The following is a 21,430-nucleotide window of genomic DNA, read 5'->3' as shown; positions in this document are numbered from 1 at the left end:
GATTTATAAGAACTTAGCTCAAAAAACAAAGTGCTTGTTGTGTTTTATAATTTCTGTATTCTTTACCCAGTATCTAAAACTTAAACCGTCTACTAACTTTGCATATCTAATTCATCTCTTCAACTATGTTAGCAGTAGTTAAGTGAATAGCATCCTGAGACGTGAGTGATTGGCTTCCACACAAGGCCACCAGCATAGTGCCTGGTGCAATCTGGTTTTTACTAACTAGCTGTCTTATATATGAAAGCACAGATACTAGTAAGTACTTCGGAGCTATTTGTGTACATTCAAGTACCAAGCAAATGGAGTATTTAGTATGTGCAAGAATCATCCTCAAATGAGAAAAAGTCTCAAAGTTTTAATTCTTCCTGAGTTTAAGAATCATTAACGCCGGGCGTTGGTGGTGCATGCCTTTAATCCCAGCACTCGGGAGGCAGAGGCAGGAGGATCTCTGTGAGTTCGAGACCAGCCTGGTCTACAAGAGCTAGTTCCAGGACAGCCTCCAAAGCCACAGAGAAACCCTGTCTCGAAAAAAAAAAAAAAAAAGAATCATTAACTTCTTGCTGATTTCTAGCCTTCACTCTGGTTCTCCCTGGCCACAGATAGTTCTTCACTTTTGTTTACCATAAGGCATTGGGTTCCAGTCTCAGCTCCACAGGACATCATGTTTAGATCATGTATGGCTCAGTTTTCTTATCTGTAAAAGAGTATAGTTACAAGTATTAAATGAGCTAAAATGTTTGACATCATTTGAGTACTCTGTAAGCACTCTTTCTGTTATTGTTAATACTAATATTGCTGATTTGGATTTGCTGAAATTATTGCCACAACTGTGCTGTATAACCACATTATTAGTGCCTAGGACTACTGGAAATGATTGTTACAAACATGATGGCTTAAAACAACAAACATGTATTTTTTCACAGTTCTAGAAGAAAGTATTAATTCAGTGTACTGAGCCAAAACAAGCTGTTAGCAAGGTAGCATTCTCTCCAGAGGTGAAGGAAATAAATCCCCTTCCTCTTCCAGCTTCTGATAGATACTTCCATTCTGTGGCTTTGGATACATTGTTTCCAGTTCCTATCCTTGCCATCTACCTTCATGGAAACAGCTGTCCATTCCCACATCTTCAATTCTCCCACTGCCACATCCTTGCGAATTACATGATTTCATTTAGGATCCAACCAGATAATCCAGGATATACAACCTGTGTCAAAATCCTTAGTCATATAAATTCTTGGGCTGTTTATTGCCATGTAAAATATGTACAGTATTAATGTCAATTATCTCTTAAAAGCTCAGCCTAGCCGGGCGTTGGTGGCGCACACCTTTAATCCCAGCACTCTGGAGGCAGAGGCATGTGGATCTCTGTGAGTTCAAGGCCAGCCTGGTCTACAGAGCGAGTTTCAGGACAGCCTCCAAAACAATACAGAGAAACCCTGTCTCAAAAAACCAAAAAAAAAAAAAAAAAAAAAAAAAAAAAAAAAGCTCAGCCTATAAATATTGTTGTCTAATTTTTTTAGTCTGAAACATCTGGATGAAGTTGTGTCACCTGGGTACATATTTTCTTCATTACCATTTGACAAGCCAACAGTCTTTAGTCTATTTACCTAGCAAGGAATTTACAGACTAGATTTCACTTGTAAATTCACACGTGAGGTTCTTCACTACTCTTTTGGAACCCATTCTAACAAAATTAGAGGGAAAGGCCTAAGGAGATTTATTTCTCTTAAAAGTGAATTGAATCTACTAGATAAATAATGTCTGCCCTCTTAGTTTTCTGCAGTGTACAGTGTGGAGACTGTGCTTTTCTGTGGAACAGTTGAATAAAATTCAGTTCCATGTGCCTCCTAAGTAAAAAATAGTTATTGTAAATAGACTCACAGAAAAATAGGAAACACCCTCCATGGTGATGATTTGTAAAGAAATGGCACTTTCCCACTACACATGTGCTAGCTGATTTCCTGTCAACCACAATATATGAAGAAGAAAAGATGTGGGAGAGAAATGATCATTGCACTTACTGAATTCCTTTGCATAGTTTCATTTGAGATCCTTTTATTTGAACTGGTGTTAAGAATCTTGACTTTACATTTGGAAGCATCCAGTAAAAATGGAAATGGGGTCTTCAAACTTACCTCCTGACTGAAGTAACAGGTTTCAGGGATTGAAAAAGAAGACATCTTTTAGAATCCATTATTTAGCCTGCTATACTACCTAGAACTTAGTGAATGGAACAGAATGTGTTTCTTGCTTATTTCTGGAGCTTGGCCAGTCCATCCTACATACAGGTTGGTGCCATGTGTGGTTCATTTTTCTGAATTTAGTGCTTTATAGGACCATATTCTTTTCATAGAGAAGACAAAGCTGACATAAGCATATTTTAAGATCTTTGGGTTATGTTCATGTCCATCCCATTGGCCAAAAGCAGGTCACATCAACAGGTCCATCCATGAAGGACAGGAAGGAAAAAGTCAGTGCTTGCTGGACTGTAACATAACTAATTACAGGGTGTTTGAAGATAACTGTGACCCAAGTCTAAGTCAGCAGCAGAAGTATGTGGGAAAACAAATTATTTAGTGAAAGTACAGTTTTCTCTGCCTCTTACTAGATGACTAATGAGCTATGTTTATCATGCTCTTGGTCTAACCAAATAAATATATTCTCAGATGAGAAGAACCTTGAAAACACTGTTTTTAAAGTTTAGAGGCTAAATCTCCATAAGCATGGAAACTCCAAAAATTCCCTGAGTCACCTGTCTCTGCAATATCATGACTCTCAAGAGTCCATAGCCTACTGGGTCACCTCTCCAAAGGAAGTTCCCACAGCAGCTACAATGAAGCCAGGGCCGTGTTCATGGTTGTGCCTTCTCTTGTCACCTTTGTCAAAAGTGTTGGGGAGCTAGGGCTGGAGAGATGGCTCTGTGGTTAAGAGCACTGGCTGCTCTTCCAGAGGTCCTGAGTTCAATTCCCAGCAAAAAAAAAAAAAAAAAGTGTTGGGGAGCTAGCTAATCCAACATAACCCAAAGATGGCTTCTCTTTTGGAATGATAATTTTAAAATAAGTATAATTTAATATAACTTTTTTAATTTTATTAACTTTATTTTTAAAAACTTGGAAATAAAAACCCCATATCATCCTAACAACTATAGAAGTTAATTGAGTCATTTAAGCTTTAGGTCAATAACTTTGGTTTATTATGATGTTTTTATTTATAGATTTTTGCTAACTTCAGAACCAGTATAGAACTAGTCAGTAAATTTTGTTTATTTTAGTTTTTATAGAATTCCCAGTTTTCCCTCCCCTGCTTCTCTTCATTCAAGTGTTAAAAGGAATTGTTTTTCTCACAGGCCCAGTGAATGCAGAAACAATACAAAGTAGAGCTCGTGGGCTTTTTCCTCAGTCATTTCACTTCCAAAGAGAGAATAGGGTGTGCATTTTCCTTAGTCACTTGATGAATGACTCTTGAGTGTTGCATCTTGTCAGAAAAAAGGAAAGAAAATGAATTTTTCATTAAAATCCTAAAACTGAAATGAACATGGAAATAGGCACTTGATATCTACATTTGATACTGGGAGATAGCTTAACATGAAGGTTTTACATTTTTTATGAAATCCTTTTGCTGTGAAAGGGATGCTCACCAGAACACAGACTTTTCCATTTGTCAGCTCTCTCTCTCCCTCTTGGTAGACAGTTGTCTTTCGTGTTGATGTTTATTCACACTAGACTGCTCTAGAACTGTGGCCATCAGCACTGCTCTTGAAGTTCTCTGCTGCTTAAGAAGAACATGACTACCACCAGCTCTCTACTGTCCTGAACATTTCAGAGTGGTTTGGCTCTTCCTCGTGGATGTGGAAGGATGAACTCTTTCTTCCAAGATAACCCCACAATTATTGAGCCCTTCTTGCAGGTCAAACTCCCATATGACCTTTTCTCAGACAAGCAACTCTCATGTATAATAAATACACTTAGTTTATTCAGGCCAATAATGATTAATTTAAGACATATATTTACCACCAGGTGCTCTTTGGGAATACAGTCCTGAGTGAGGCAGAAATAGACCTTGTCTTTGTGAAGCATACATTTTCGTCAAGATGTGAACAAAGAAATAACTACAAAGTGTAGAATGTTGTGGAGGAAGGTCCCACAGGACCAGGATGCTTGTAGCCAGGGTGGTCTGTGAAAACCTCTGAGGAGGCTTAAAGGATGACAAGATCTGACCCACGGATTAGATCAAAGAGAAAATGACTAAAGCCAGAGAAATACACAGGCAAAGATCCTGCAAAGAAAGAAGTTGTTCATTTGAAGACCTTTCATGCAGCACCCTGGCTGTCTGCACTCCCACCACCTTGCATATGTCTGTTCCTTCGAGGCTCAGTGCAGCAGGGTTTATCTCTGCAAGGTGTCAGCTGGAGCTCGGGTTTGGATTTAGTTTTCTGTAAGGGCAACTGAGGGCAGCTGTGGGAGAGTCCCATGACAAGCAGTGGCAGTGGGGGGGGGACCAAAAAGGAAGGTAGATTTTTATGATTCTAAAATAATTCCTTGGCTCATATACAGAAATAACTGTAGGCAGTTTAGTACTGGTGTTTATTGGAAAGGCTGTCTGAAGTTGAGGTAGGTGTTCCTGACTTTTCATGAAACTGCTGACTTGACTGGTGTGTTGACTGTGGTGGACTCTCCACTATAGCTTCAGTCTTCTATAATCAAGAAGTTTTAGTATGTGGATGCACCCAGCTGTATATCTGTCTATTTCTGCTCATCTCCCCAGCTTATTTCCCAGTGACTTTTTGCACCTGTTTCAGAGATATTTGTCATGAAAATTTGATATTAACCCTTCTTAATGCCTGATCAGAAGGGAGCTGATTAATACCATGCCTGGTCACATAGAAGTAAGTCCGCATTTATTGTGTCTATCAGCTGTAGCTGACGATTGATTTGCATTCCAAAGAATCTAGAGCTCTTATGAGCATTGCACACTTTAAAATTGTGGATAACCTTTACAATGTACACTACTAACTGCCATTCATAAGGTGTTTAAGAGATAAAAGCCCTGGCCGTGAGAACTCCCATCCCCATGTAGTTTACATCTTAAGAAAAGCATAAAATCATTTTATGGACATATAGTTGATTTTAGATGAGGGACAGCATTTCTAAATATAGCAGCAACCCAAGAATTGAGAAAGCCAAATGTTGATACCTGTTCCTGCCTAGACATTTACAGCTCTTAATTCTCAAAGCATATCACTACACGGTTCCTGTTGCAGAAACAGAAAATTGCCCACCCAGACTGGCATAGGAAATACCACCTCCTTGCTTGATCTCACTCCCCCTTGTGGTTGCAAGACTGTAGTTAACAATTTCAACAACTCAGCTTACTGTAAAAGGGAAAAGGCACTACTAAATCCTTGCACAGTTTCAGAAGACATGGGAATAGTGGGGGTTTTGTTTTGTTTTGATTTTTCCCAGAAACACTAAGTAAAACACCTGTCATGTTTTATTGTCGTGAACTAATAATTATATCAAGGGTGTGGTAAAAGGCAAAATGCAGTCTTAGCAAATATAAAAGAAGGCTAGCTTATTACATATACAAAAGTCTTGCAGTTGTTATGTGAAATTATATGTATGTGATGGCTTTTTAAAAAAATTAAGAAACTGTTTTCAAAACAAAAATTTCAAGCCAGATATGGAGGTGCAAACCTATAATCCCAGCACTCCAGAAGATGAGGCTGGATGATCCTGAGCTTGAGGGCAGCCTGGATTACACAGTGAGACACTGTCTAAAAATATTTGGGGAGTGGGTAGGGATATTGCTTAGTGATTAAAGTGCTTTGTTAGGACCAGAGTTTGGATCTCCAGAACTCATGTAAAATGTTAGGTGAGTGTGGTAGTCCACCTGTAATTCCAGTTTCTGAATGCACAGAGATAAGAGATTCCAAGAGCAAACTCACCAGCAGTATCAGCAAGCTCTGGGTTTGATTGTGAGACCTTGCTTCAATTAATAAAGTGAAAGAGCTGTTAAGGATGATTGCCTGCATGAACTGGGCATCTACATGCATGCACCCCCTTGTGCACATGTGCTCACACATGCAGGTATACATATACACACGTCTGAAATGGTAAAAAAAATTATAATTTTTATCAAATGGATAGTGAAACTTTAAATGAATGACACTATAATTAAAGTAATTTAATCATTGTAATAATTTCAGTTTAGTTAATTCTCTGTAACTGTTTATTGACTGAACACTGTTGCTCAAACTAAGCATTCATGAATAAAAATGTATTAGTGTATGACTTAAACGTACCCCAAATATACCTCCTGCTTTTTTATTTGGAAATGAGTACTTCTGAAACACAATTCCACTTCTAGAAACCCTGATATGAACCATTTGTACACATGACTTTACATAAGAAGATAGTGGTTATTTATAACTGCAAAGAAAGAAAACATTGGTAAATGCTCACAACAGGGTATTAAGTGTTCCATTGGATTGTGTACTATAGGGACCATCCAGAGCCATATTATAGAATATGTGATCACATGGACAAACAAAAAGCATTACAGACAATGTGACGATTGTTATGTGACCTCAGTTTTGTGTGAAATATATAGACATAAAAAAACCAAATGTACTTGACTTCATTTCTTAAAATGTAATGATTTCTGTAAGGAAGCATTACATAAATAATACCAACATATTTACTGGGAAAATAATTAAAATGTGACTTACAAGAATACTATCTTCCTTTGTAAAGACTCTACACAAATAAAAAGGAAATTGAAAACTAAGAAAAACAGATAAAAGAAATGCAAAGATTAAAAATGGAATTACAAATGGCTAATGAAGTATAAGTTTATGTGCAAAGTGGTAGATGGCAACAGTAATAGAAAAATCAATCATTCTTGTTGGCATTATTTTATGTTCTTAATATATGACTAGGAAACCTCAAATTTCAAAAATATGTTACAAAACATTTCTTTGGAAAGAAATAGACAGTAGGATTTTTCAAAAGTATAAGGTTATATTTCAAAAGTATAAGTAGAATTTGCTCTATTTTTTGTTTTGTTTTACTTTGTATTTTGTTTTTGTTTTGAGACAGAGTCTAATGTAGTCCAGGATGCCCTCCAACTTACAATGAAAAAAGAAGATGACTTTGAACTTCTGATCATGCTACCTCTACCTATCCCCACCCCCCCCACACACATACACATGCCTGAGAATACAGGTATACACACAGAGAGAGCTGAGAATACAAGCATAAACCACCATATGTGTTTTATGCAGGATTACAGATCAAACTCAGGGGCCTCATGCATGCTATATGAGCACTCTATCAGCTGAACTACTTCCTTAGCCCAGGATTTTCATTAATAAAGATAGGTAACGTCTGTGTGCAGATATAACACTTAGACATCACTGAGCAAGTTCAGTATTTCCCTTTATATCTTTCAAGTACAGTAGAATTTCTTTGTATCAGCACAGTGGTCTAGCATGAAGTACATGATGCACTGATTGTCTTCTGCTGTGTGATAAACCACATGCCCAGACAGCCAAGCTGTGGTCCCTGAGCAGTATCTTGTTGTTATTGTTGTTGTTGTTGTTGTTGTTGTAATTTACTGGTGACTAGTATTGGTCCTCTTATTTGACCTTTTTATGTTCAACTTGTTTGTATAAACTTGCATTGTTGAAAGGTTCTTGTCCATAATGAGTTCCTTCACCTGCCATTCCCCACCCCCCTTAACATCAGTTACAATCTAAGAAAGGAAGTAATAAGGATGAAGCATACTTAAATAAGAGATCTTTTCCAGGTTATTGTTTTTCCTCGGAATCTGAAATGCTCTCTCAAGAAGTATATTCATCCAGCTTCATTGTCATAGTGGTTAATGGTGCTATGTTGAAATACCAAACTATGTTCAAGAACTCTGGTGTCTTAACAAACAACCTTCTGGCACAATCCTCCATTGCCTATGCCATAGCCAAGCTGCTAGCAAAAACTGTGACTATCATTTGAACATCTCTGCAGAAGATTGGTTCATAGGACTGAAACCTGATCCCAAACCAAACATTTAAGAATGGAAGTGTATTAATGTATGTCCACACTTATCCTACGTTCATTTACTACTTTTTATGATTAATAAGAGAAAAAAACAGCACATTTATAATCAAGCCAAAACTTAAGTAAGCCCTCTTAAAATGCCTGTCCTTAATTAGTCAAATGCCTAGCACAAGATGAGTGCTACTGCCCTGTTTTCCATCACTCCACTAGGCCATGGCAAAGAGACCTTTGAGATGACACATGGTCATGAGCAGGAGCTGTTAGGATCGGTGGTAAAGTTCCTAGTTAACCATCCAGTATAAATAAGATGGTCAGCACCTGAAGCCTCTCTATCCCTGAAGAACCAGTCAGGGAGCTGTCCACCTTAGCAGTGCTGGACTTCCTAGCAGCAACGGCTCTAAGGTACTGGACACTTTATATGGCTGGAGCCTTTTAAAGCGATTTTTAGTAAAAAGCAATAGTAGTGAAAGACCAGGCATGGTGGCATGTGCCCAGCACTCAAGAGATGGAGACAAAGTGGACTCTTAGATTCTAGGGTAGCCAGAGCTACATAGTGAGACCCTGTCTTGAAAAAGAGGTAGAGTTGGGAAATGGGCTTAATAAAGACAGTGATAATCAAATATATCATGTATTTTGACCACATTCACCATTTCCTTCTCCTGACCTCCTCCCTGCTAGTTTTCCTCCTCTTCCCAAATAGACTTCCTTCTACGTTCAGTGTGTGTGTGTGTGTGTGCGTGCGCGCGCGCTATATAGGATCCAAACATGAAAAAGATATTGTAATTGTGTGGGTCTGGCTTATTTCACCTAGAGTGTGATCCCCAGTTCCATCTATTTTCCTGCCAATGAGATCATCTCATTCTCCATGACTGAATAAAATTTAATGGTGGGTACACCACATTTTCTGTGGATGGTTCCTCTGTTACTCTATGAGTCCACATCTCTATTACTGAGGATAATGCCTTAGTAAACATGACCAGGCATCACTGGAGCCTGCTGACTCAGATCTTACTTTTAAAGGAGTCGGTTGCTTCTGGTAACCTCAGGAATACACGGATACACAGGAGTCCAGTCTTCCCTTTGTGTTCCCTCAAGAACAGACATTTGACAGTGGCTTATAGAATGAAAAAGACATCCATAGGTTTTTGGTACATCTCTAGCTGCCATAATATTTTACAAGTCGAAAAAGGTTGAAAGAAAAATCTAAATGCCAGTGTTTTATAAAGATACAAAGTATTTTCCAACTAATGCAGCAATAGAAATATAACTGATATTTAGATATGGAAACTTAAGCTGCCTGAAAGATAATATTATTGCTGGAGTCTAACTCTCATGCCTTTAGGCATATAGTAAATGTTATTTGTTCTTTTTCCCATTAAAAATTAATTACTGCTGATGAATATTTAGTATCTCAATTGGACCTATATGCTAAGAAGTAAAATAATTACCAACTTCAAATACCATGTTTTTCCAAAATGATGTTCATGGTTAATTCTTAGTTAACTTTTTTGTGAGTGCTAAGTGAAAATCATTCACCTATCATTTAGTCAACTTTTTGTATCACCAAAATTTAGGTCATACATTTTCATCCATCAAAACCATTTACCAAAGTGAAGTTCACTCTCTTATGAAAACCCTGACTTTGTTGTGTAATTCCTCTGATGGAGCATAGTGAAGAAAGCCCTAAGTAAAACTAAAATATTTCCCTTTCTAACCGAGAGATAAGTCAGAATTCTCGGGGCATATGGCTTGACAACAAACCATGGTCTACCTTTTGGTAAGTGCCTTAGCTGTAGTGTATAAATCCCTTTCCATCTCTCTCTTTATCACAGCACTGTACACCTCTTCTCAGTAAAGTTCACAATAAAAGTTCTGTTTGTGCCATAAAAAGAGCATGTCAATTCAGACTTTGGATTTGAGGATTGTCTGCCTTCACATGAAGAATGTAGCCTGGGCTGTGTTTGAAACCAGCACTCCTGCTGATTGTTACAGAAAGCTCAGATCTCCTTCTCAGAGAGAAAATCAAATGATAAGCACTGCCCTGTGTACATTGCAGTTGCTTCCAGTGTGACTCCTTCAGGAGACACTATGATCAGTTCTCAGAACTAGACCACCCTGAGATACAGTTTTTAGTGTTTGCTGTGAGATCCAGAGTACATCCTCAAAATGTCTGTCTGTTTAGACCACTAAGAGAATTGAATAAGATAGCTTGTATAAACCACCTTACATATTAGTCCCAGTTAGTTGTTATATGAAGGACTACTGTTATATGAGTAAGACACTGCACTGATATAAAATTTAAGGTGGTGTCAAAAACATGATCAAGATAGACTATTTTCATCACGATATTTTTAAAACTCAAATCAATGAGGTGGGGGGGGTATCTGTGGCCAAAACTCAGAATTTTAAATAAAAGCAAGATCCACTGTCTTGACTTTTCTTCCCTTTCTCCTCAGGTTCTAATGTGACTCAGTATGAGTATATCCCTGTGCATCACTCTATATATAACTCCAGAATAAAGTCAATAATAATTAGCTTACTGTTCTTAATTTCCAATTTGCTTAACTAGTATAGACTCGTTTACATACTCAAACACTCAGTATTATTTTCAGTTTGCTGTTTGTACCTCCATCTGTGTTCCGAAAGCACAGATAAATAAAGAACATTAGATCACTATTTCGATTTTAAATGTTTGTGCATTAATTATTTGTGCATTTATATCTATGGGCACATGCATGCCATTGTACAGTGTAGAAACCAGAGAACAGTTTTGGGGAGTCTGTTTTCTTCTCCACCATGTGTGTTCCAGGGATCAAAATCAGGTCATCAGGCTTGGCAGATGGCACCTTTACCTGCTGAGCAATCTCATTAGCCTACTACTTCAACTATAAATATGGGTGTGTCTGTATGTGCATGTACATGCACACATGTAAAAACCATTTTTACTTATGGAAAATTTGTTAGAAATATATCCTTCAGCTTCTCTGTCACCTAAAAATAATTTTTAATTTGTTTTATTTGGAGATTATTATAGATTTATAGAAAACCTATAAATGCTAAATTTTTTTGTATATTCGCTTTGTCATACTTGCTCTTAGGTCCCTTTGTGTATATACAGAGACATAGCTGCATACAGAATTTTTGAGTACATTCGTACTTGACTATTTAAGGAGAATTCCAGATACTATATGTCATTACCATAATACTTCATTGTGTTTTCTAAAAACAAAGACATCCTCTTTCATAACTATAATACAGCTATAAAAATTGGAAAATGTTGGTATAGTTTTCTAAGTGTTTACTCTGCTCACAGTAAGCTTGGTCCATAATAATAGTTTTCATTTTCTGGTATAACTACTCTTTATTTCATTATTTGAATAATTGTCTTTATTTTAATGCATTGTTTCCTAAAAAGGTAAATAAATAAAATATATGGTCCTTTGGAAATAGTAAAGGAGGGATAACTTTTCCTCCCTACCCATTGAAATCTAGCAGCTGGGGCCTATAAGCTAAATGACAAAGGTTAGCAGAAGAAAAGCTTACAAGTTTTTTTTTCACATCTCCAACAGATTTACTTTAAAGGAATGGCCTAAGGGAGAAAAAATGGGGTACAGAAGTATGGACTAGAAAATAAATACAAATGTAAGCTGTTTTACTAATTATTTATAACCACAAACTCGTACAGAGCATGATGCCCTGCACAAAACAGATTCAAACGAGGTGTTCCCATAGCAAGGCTGAAGAGTCAGGCTCTGGTATTTGGAATTTAGGATGCAGTCCTTGTTTTTGGATGGATCACTGGGTGTTTGACACAGTCCATGCTTTTAACCAGATTTGAACAGAGGAATGGCCACCTGACCCAGGTAGAAGTAGATGAAGTGTTTGGTTTCATGTGTCCTGTAACTACCGAAGTTCCGCCCCACAGTGCAGTGCCAGGTGGGGTTGTACTTCTCGTCAAACTCCGTCTTGATATGGGCCGCACTATCCTTTTCTATGTTGTACTTCTCCAACGCCTGAGTAGCGCACTCCACCGAGTCTTGCTGCATCTCTTCTGACATGTCTGCATTTTTGATCACCACCTTCCGGTTGCACATGATTGCCGTGGAGCAGGAGCCAGGCGGCTGCTGGGAGCTCCCGAGGAAGGTGCTGGCGCCGCTCAGGCAGCAGAGGGGAGCTGGTCATTACCAAAGCCTTGGCGCTTCTCAATCTTACTAGTTTTATTGATGTTAGTATTTTATGTGCATAGGAACTTCACAAAAAGAAAGTATTGGAAAACCTAAAGGGGAAGCGGTTAAATGAGAAGGTGGTACCACTTCAGCAAAAGGCAATACAGTGTGCACTAGACAAGAGAAAGGGGGCATGGGGTTTTGTAGACTGGGCAGGCAGTAAGGAATCAAGAACTAGAGGAGGGAGAGGATGGAAGATGGGCCTTTCAGCCCTGATGCAAATGCTTCTGAGCATAGGGCCTTCCCTGATGAGCTGAGTATTCTTGTCTTCCTGGTAGAAGGAGGGTCCCTTTCCCACTGGAGAAACTTATGACCTACTTTCAGGCAGGTGGTGGAGGACCTCCCTGAATTTGCTTTTCTTGGTTTCTTTCCCTGTGCCAAAATATGTTTTAGAGAGGCACATCCTGATTGTGTTCAAAATGAGATGTCTATATATACAGAAATGTCGGTAGTCGAGTATGTGTTAAAAATATAAATGTTATATAATGTATATGAGAGACTTATGAATCTAGAACATCTCAAGGTATCTAATATGCTAATGTGTGTTTTAAATTCCCAAAAAAGGAGTTTGTGTCCGGCTTCCAAACTTAATTAATGTTAAACCCCCTCTTAAAGGAACATTGCAAAATGCCTGTTTCAGAATTCACTATGGGAATTCTACAAAAGAAAGATGTGCCTTTGGCTGGTTCTGGGTTCTTGGTTTTTGATTATCCAGGGAACCACTCAAAACTGAAAAATTTGTAAGCGTCTGACTCAAAGATGTAGTAGGTAATTTTTTTCTTGAGGAGACAAAGTTGAAACATTCCAGGATACTGCTTTGGATCATCTCAAACTCATAAGACTTGACCAAAACACTATAGTTCTCTGTCAAAAAGCAATGTACAGGTGTCTTGACCTGAAAGACTGTAAAGGTGAACTATCAATTTTGTGTCTTTGCTTTCAAGAAGCCAAACAAAAGCAAGCAGTTACTTCAATACAGCTCCACAGAGTGTTTCATTTTGAGCAAAACTGAGTCCTAATATCAGTCCCTCAGAATTACTAAGCCTGTTAACTGAAGCAATTTTGGTTTTTGTCTGCAAAATAGCTGCACTTTAGGTTTTGATAGGGCTAATGTTGAGATGTACCCTTAGTGTAATTGACTAAAAGATCGGTACTTCCTGAGTTAGAACTGCAATGAGATTGTCAGATCCTGTCAATGCCATGCTGGAGTCACTTATGAGCAACAGTAGCCTGCACACGAGTGTCAGCTAAGAGATCTGGGCAAATATACACGTTCAAAACAACGGTTCCTGCCTCCTCAGATAGTGTTCCAGACTCTGTTACAGCAACTCAAGGATGGAGTGTGTGTGTGTGTGTGTGTGTGTGTGTGTGTGTGTGTGTGTGTGTGTGTGTGTTGGTGCACACATACCATACCATGTGTGGAAGTCATGAACTTCAACTGTCAATCTTTGCCTTTCACCTTGTTTGAAACAGGGTCTCTTGGTTTTTGTTTGTTTTTTTTCTGCTGTGTACCAGACTAGCTGACCTTCAAGGGACCAGGATTCCCCTGTCTCTGCCTTCCATCTCTGCAGGAGCACTGGGATTATAGATGTCTGTGCTTCTGCGTCTGGCTTTGTGTGGGTTTCAGGAATTCAAACTTGGTTCCTCATGCTTGAGTATCAAGCACTTTGCTTACTGAACCATCTCTCCAGCCCAGAATGATCATTTCTTTTTTTTAAAACTTACTTCTTCTTATTTCACATGCATTGGTGTTTTGCCTGCATGTGTGTCTGTATGAGGGTATCAGACCGCCTAGAACTGGAGTTACAGACAGCTGTGATCTGCCATGTGGGTACTGGGAATTGAACCCAGGTCCTCTGGAAGAGTAGCCAGTGCTCCTAACCCAGGAGCCATCTCTCCAGCCCAATCATTTCTAAATTATGTTCTACCAGACAAATCTTCCCACCCCACCCCACTCCATCGAGACAATAGTTTGGCTCATGAGGACATCTTACAATGATAGCATTTACATGTGCTTCTCCGTGTCTCCTTTTTAAAAATCATTTTACATTTGTTTATTGATTGAAGATTTAATTAGCTCATTGCTTTTTAGATTTTTCCCATCGGTCATCTTGGAATATTATTAGTTTATATAAATACTGAGGAGCATTGTTTCAGGAATTATACTGAAAGCACAAATTATACTCACTAGATTTTATCTTCTTGATACATACTAACCTGACATTTTGATTTAAAAAAATGTTTTAAAATAGCACACCGGGTCTTTATTAATTTTGTTCCTCAGAGAGATATTTTAGGAAAAGATGAATTTTTCTGTCTTTGAGCCTCGCTTTAAAGTAACTCCTGGGCAAACAATAAGATGTGACATGAAAGCAGAAGAGAGGTCTATTGAGGGAATGAAGGAATCAGTGAAGGAGCTAGGAGAGGGCAGTGGAGGAAGAACAAGAACAAAATATAATTCTGTATGTGGATGAAAATACCACTGTGAACCCTACCTTCTCCTGTGCTAACCAAAAAAATTAATTTTAAAAATCCTTTCTATAGCTGGAGAGATGGCTCAGTGGTTACAAGCACTGGCTGCTCTTCCAGAGGTCCTACATTCAATTCTCAACAACCACATGGTGGCTTACAACCATCTGTAATGGGATCTTGCGCCCTCTTCTGGCCTATAGGCATACATGCAGGCAGAACACTATAATAAATAAATCTTTTTACAAAATCCTTTCTAAATACTTCATAGAAGAGGCCAAATTGGATACAACTGTCATATTCTAAATTGGGCAGAGTATATGAGTATCAGTGATTAAATTATATGTGTTTTACAGTTTGCTCAAAGTTCAACCTTGTTCTTAAATATGCTCTCTTGACCACTACCATTCTTTAAAAGATAAAACCTGTCAAAGTAATTAGATGGGCATTTGAGTATAGAAATGAAGAAAGACCCTCTAAAAATTGTCCCTAAGCATGGATGACCTAGGATGCTACATTTTGAAGAATTATAGATATGGAAACCAGGAGAATACCCACTTTAGAGAGCACTAGAAAGGTCTGAGGTAGTGGTTTATACTAACCATAAGACAAAAAGACTCAGTGCCCATGACAACTAGAATAAAAATAAAAACAACACGTGAGGAAGGCCGGCTTCTTCTGAAACTGAAGCAAAGGTTCATAATTGACCTGTAATGGGTTCCAGATGTTGCTTTGAAATGCCTGACTGCTGAGGACATGTGAACCAAAGGAATGCAGATTCCAGATGGTGCTGTGAAACCCTGACTACAGGTGGAGATTCTGTTTATATCTACTCTCCATACCCCTGAAATAACAGGGTGGTTATGAACCTCAAATAAAGCCACAAGGACAAGCAGATCCATAGTGCACATGACAGCAGACAAGAGACAGGAGCAGCCTTTGGAAGTGAACAGGTAGTAACTCCCCCAAGAAGGTGGAGAAATCAAAGAGTCTGCAGACAACAAAAGCTGTCAGTGCATCTCCCAGAGCTATGAGAAGGACCAGATGGCTTCTGCATAGAAGGATGAAGGAGACACCTGAAGAAAGAGACTAGTAAAAAAGTTATGTAAAGAAAGGACCACCAGGGCTACTTCCAGACACCAAAAAGCTGGTGACTCCCTCAATCTCATTCTCATAGATGGCACCAAGTTTACTCTCTGAAGACAATTCTAAAGGTGACTCAGACAAGTCCTGGGCTTGAGGACACCAGTCTCGGGGAAAAGACACAATACTGAATCCAAAGATAGTAAACGAAAGAATAGATAGTGAAGAAAGAGGCACGCACCTTCTCTCTCTCTCTCTCTCTCTCTCTCTCTCTCTCTCTCTCTCTCTCTCTCTCTCTCTCTCTCTCTCCCTCACTCAGAGAAACCTAGTAGCAAAGAGAAAAGCTCTTTGCCATATTTACATTCCAGAATCCCTCACAAATGGCTAGTCCCCAGCCACTGCATCGACGTCCACCATCCACAAAGCTCATGAACAGAGTTTCCAATTGGGCTATCTTGAGTATTATAGCCAAGATCCCCAAACACCGAAGGAATGCTTCTGGCACATAGCACTGAGTTCCAAGCAAATGGAAGGAAGGGTTTATACATAGAAGGTGCAGTACAGGAACAGGGTGAAAAATAACACTGAAGGCCATATGCTGATGGAAAGTGAGATGTTGTGTGTGGAACAGAGACAATGTGCCTCTAATGGAATCTTCAACAAGCAAGGACGAGCTCCTCCCTGAGTGACTTGGAATTGCCATGGCGGTGAGATACAGCCTTGAACAAAGACAAAGATCTCTTGTCTGGTAGAAGCTGGTTTCTAGAGGGGAAGAGTCTGGGGAGCACTCCAGCAAGTCAATGACACAATGTATTGGAAAGTGATAAGAGAAGAAATTGAACATGAGAAGAGGGGAGTCAAGAGTACCAGGAAAGGAGAATGGGGACAAGTTGAACTCTTCACCAGGATGGCAACAGCTGAACAAATACACACAAATAAACATGTCACCCATGTGGCACCTGGGAGAAGATCATCCCAAGCAAGGAATAGCTAGAATGAAGAGTCTGAAGTGTGGGTCCCTGGATAGTTCAGGGTGCAGCCTGGAAATTAGTGTCGCTGGGACAAACCAGGATACAGTAGGAGATGGGGAAAGACAGGGAGTGGTACCAGGGAGGCCATTGGAGGACTGTGGCTTTTGTCATAAGGAACATAGAGAGGCACATCTTGAGGCAGAGATGTGATGCAATTTGGGATCTAAATAGGATGTGTATGGTGCTACCCTGGTGCCCTGCTCCTGTGGGATACTCCTGCTTCCCTCTGGCCTAAAAGGCTGTTAGCCATCCCTGTGGCTCTGCTCTCTGCATTTTTCCTTCTACTTAACCAGGACATGTCTTCTAGTATCTGGCTAGTCCCACTTGGATCTTTTTATACAGTTCCCTTCTGATGAACCAGCCTGACTCCATCTTAAAATCAGTAGTCATTCTTTTATAAGTTCAAAATAAGTTCATTTCTGTGTACTGTAAAACTTGAGTTTAACCATGCCTTGACCCATTTTTTGGATTTTGCCATGGTCCATACATGATACCCTGACCTCCACCCCCATGAGATAAGTTCCTATGTAATCAAAATTCCCTTGGAAACCTTGCAGTTTGGAGACTATGAAAACCCCACTTCTATGTTCAGGGCTGACCTCTCAAATCCCACATTTAGGGAGAAGTAGTCACATGACCAGTTATATTGTACACATATAATAAAGCTTGATATAAATTTGGCTAATTTGGGTGATGGTCTTTACTCTCTTTCCATGGGATTAAAACTTCCTTCCCAACACTTACTTGTTTGTTTTTTGAGACAGGATCTCATTTTTCTAAATATTAATATGCTGCTTAATTTTTGAGACAATCTCACTGTGTAACCAAGGATGACCTTGAACTCCTGATTCTCCTGTAAACTTGAGCCACCCAACCCAGCTTGTTAAAATGCTTTTTTTTTCTGAGTCAGGGTTTCTCCATGTAACATGCCTTGGCTGTCCTGAAACTCACTCTGTAGACCAGGCTGACCTCAAACTCACAGAGATCCACCTGCCTCTGCCTTCTGAATGCTGGGATTAAAGTCGTGTGTCACCACTTCCCGGCCATTAAAATGCTTTTAACTGGGTATATGGTAGTTCATGTCTGTAATCCCAATACTTGGGAAGTAAAGGCCATCCTTGGTTGCAAAGAGGATTTGAGACCAGCCTGTGCTACATGAGACCCTGTCAAAAGAATAAACAAAAAGTGCTTTCAGTGGGATTCCTTTGGATTCCCTTGTTGATTAAGCCTTTCAGGCATGTGCAAATGCATAATAAGCATTTGGTTGTGGAATATAACATTTAATCTTTTGCTTTATATATTCTATCATCAAAGTCCTCTACAGAGATAAGCTTCATGTGACACTTGAACAAACCAACAGTAGAGCTGGAGAGGTGGCTCAGCAGTAAAGAGCACTTCTTGCTCTTGTAGAGAACCCGAGTTAAATTCCCAGCACCCATCTGTCCAGCTCCAGAGCATCTGATATCCTCTTCTGACCTCCAAAGGCACCAAGCACACATGTGGTGCACAACTTGCAGGTCAAATACAGGCTCACACATAAAATGAGTAAATCTAATTGTTTTCTAAAATTGAAAAGGTTTGTGCAGCTTTAAACAGATATGAAAAATGAAAATCCTTTTTTGTTTTTGGTTTTTTGAGACAGGGTTGAAAAATGGAAAACTTTTATACCTTAATTTTTTTTGAGACAGGATTTCTCTTTGTAGCCCTGACTGTCCTGGAACTTGCTCTGTAAAATAGGCTAGCCTCAAAAGCAGAGATCAGCCTGCTTCTGCCTCTAAAAGGGATTAAAGGGATTAAAGATGTGTGCCAACACACATGGTCTATGCCATAATTTTGATCCTGCTAACCGCTGGAGAGAAAAATCAGCATCAGCTCCTCCACATAGACACATGAGAATTCATGAGACAGTCTTCTTAATGAGATGCTTTGTTTGTGAAGCAGGGACAATATGCTTTCAAAGTAAATATCATACTGTAATTATGAAGAAAAATGCATGAGCCACGTTCTCTAAGGAGTCCTAAAGAATATGTCCTCCACTCTGAAGCCAAACAGGTACAACTTCATATTATAAACTTGCAGAAATATCATCAGAAAAAAGAAAAATTGGACCCAGTTGGATAAAAGGTACAAAAAAAATCAATATGTTCTTCAAAGAGAAAACTGGAGCATGGAGAAGTGCAGGGGGTGGGGTTCTGAAAAGTCCTGGCTGCTTTGAAAGTATCGTTCACTATTAAAACAGAGCCAAGGAGGCTTATAACACCCAGACTTCTGCTGAGAGCCCTTTTTCCACCTAAAAGATCCCTTCTCCCAGCAAGAAAAGTTGGCAGAACTTTCTCTCTTCCCTGCCTCTGGTATGTCCAGAATTGGGTGAGAAATGGGGAAGCATCTACTAGCAATTACTGTTATACCTGAACCAAGAAATGCTCTCCAGATATGGAAAATGAATATCAAGCCACAAGCCATATGCCTCAAAATGTAGAGAAGTGTTTATTTCTGAGAATTAATGAAAGACTATACCAACAAGGAACCAAAATTGAGACCCCCCTTCCTGTTCCTCCTGGGTAGCTAGAAGACTGGGTACAGGATACAAACCGTGGGTGCAACCCATCTTGTAGATGGAAGCATGAAGTAATACCCAATGGAGCAGCACTATTTGAGTGTGGACAATTGAATGACTTACATTCATTAAAGAGTTTCCAGGTCACATTGACATGTGACAGAAGAAAAAAAAGTCTGCATTTACAGAAAGAAAAAAAGTCCTGCAGCCTGCCAGTGGCAGAATAGACTTTGAAGCAGTCCTAGCAGCTGGGCCTAGCAAGCTCTGACAATGTCCAGGCACTGTTTCCCTGCCTCCATGTTTCTATTCGCCCTCACGGCACTGAGGTAAACACCATTACCATCCTGCCTTACAGGTAAGAAGTCTGCAGTGCAGAGAGGTGAAGAGACCCGCCCATGCCTCCTCAGTTGTGAGTGCGCCAGGCTTTGGACAGAAACAGTCTGTGCCCAGAGCACCCTATCAGCTACTCTGCCCCTGCACCCCAAGAAGCAGATATTCAAACAACTACTTTGTACTTCCAAGGATAATAAAGAGAATAGAAACCTACCAGCCATGTGAAAACTGCTGCAGAGAAGGAAGCCAAGCATCAGGAAGCCAGTATGGAAGAGTGGTTTGTAAAGCCCCAAGACAGGAGCTGTGCAACAGCCAAAGAAACATAAGGTCACAGGGAACACCCCAAGAAAAAAATTCTGTGGATGAGCCCGCTGATCTGAAAAGTGTCACTGATCACTTGATAGGCATTTGGTAAAAGTTTTAAATGCATTTGGTAAAAGATAACACAAGGTATACTAAAAAGTTAAATCAGAGGTTTTAGAAATTTTACCTGTAGTTCTAAATGATGAGTGAAAGCAAACTTATAAGGTAATGGGAGAATAACCATATTCCCTTGTCCAATAAGCCCATTTTATGTGACATACATAATATAATGCAGTACATATGTGTGTGAATTATTCAGTGTATGGTATATGTAAAAACACTGAAAATGCTTTGACAGCTACTGAAATGACAGAAATGAGTGGTGGTGAGAGAGATAAATGTCCAATTTTTACAATTGGTACCGAACAGTATGTGTATATTATCTGCAGATATGACAATGGGTCCCAGCTAAATAGTTTGTGAAGAATGAACATGCAGGGTAGAGAAGTAAGGTGTCAGGGAAGGGGCTACTGTCTTTTATTCTAAACAGTTTTGTACTATTTTTTCAACAATCCAAACCCTAGATAAACCAACAACACAAATGAACTTAAAAATCACTCCTGGAGGGGGCTGGAGAGATGGCTCAGAGGTTAAGAGTACTGACTACTCTACCAAAGGTCCTGAGTTCAATTCCCTGCAACCACATGGTGGCTCACAACCATCTGTAATGAGATCTGGTGCCTTCTTCTGGCCAGCAGGCATACATGTCGGCAGAATACTGTATACATAATAAATAAATAAATACATAAGCAAAACAAATAAATTTAAAAAAAATCACTCCTGGAATGTTTTTAAAGAATCTAACCAAAACTGTTTAATAAAAAGGTTTATAAAATACTTCTTGGAAATTAAAAGATTGACTTTGTATGTAGAATTGGCACCAGAAAATCTTAATTTCTCCCCTCTGAAGAGCAAAGCCACAAACAGTATGAAACTTTAAAAATGTGTTTGTCTAAGAAATTGAATCACATACTTCCACCCTCTAATTGTGTTCCTTTGGTTTTTCAAGATACCAAAGAAGGGGCCTTTATTTTAGCACTCGGGTGGGGGCGTAGCACAGCCATCTGTACAGCACATTCGGCTACAGGAAGGAGCCACTCGCTGAGACTAAAAAGGGCTGCTGTTCCAATGCCACGTGAAAGAACGAGGTTTTCATCGCCTCATTGTCTTCCAGTACTGGTGACACATGAACTCTGGATTCCCATCGCACGTTGCTCAAACACCATGTTTCTTTTATGTATTGCGGTTTTTCTTGACCCAATGGGCTCCCTTGATAACTTCCTCCCATGTGGTATGCAAACAAATCTGTGC

At 39.3% G+C, this 21,430-nt stretch overlaps 2 protein-coding genes across 3 annotated transcripts in view; one reads left to right on the top strand and one right to left on the bottom strand.

Annotated features, from left to right (window-relative positions):
- Myo1d (myosin ID) overlaps nucleotides 1-21,430 on the top strand; it is a 300,654-nt gene that overhangs the window by 147,294 nt on the left and 131,930 nt on the right. The window contains exon 17 of one of the 2 annotated variants that reach the window (XM_021231130.2): nucleotides 7,101-7,694. The exons of the other annotated variant lie outside the window; for it this stretch is intronic. Coding sequence (XP_021086789.1) covers nucleotides 7,101-7,112 — 12 coding nt within the window. The 3' untranslated portion in view covers nucleotides 7,113-7,694. Of the gene's footprint in view, nucleotides 1-7,100; nucleotides 7,695-21,430 lie in introns of those variants that run through there. 2 annotated transcript variants of the gene reach the window in all.
- LOC101841098 (dynein light chain 1, cytoplasmic-like) lies at nucleotides 11,651-12,151 on the bottom strand. Its single transcript, XM_005076974.4, has one exon. It carries the CDS (start codon nucleotides 12,149-12,151, stop codon nucleotides 11,882-11,884), a length of 270 nt encoding a protein of 89 aa, XP_005077031.1. The 3' UTR covers nucleotides 11,651-11,881.

This window comes from Mesocricetus auratus, unplaced genomic scaffold (assembly GCF_017639785.1).
Source record: "Mesocricetus auratus isolate SY011 unplaced genomic scaffold, BCM_Maur_2.0 Super-Scaffold_100007, whole genome shotgun sequence".
NCBI lineage: Eukaryota > Metazoa > Chordata > Mammalia > Rodentia > Cricetidae > Mesocricetus > Mesocricetus auratus.
This window is presented reverse-complemented; position numbering and strand designations above follow the sequence as displayed.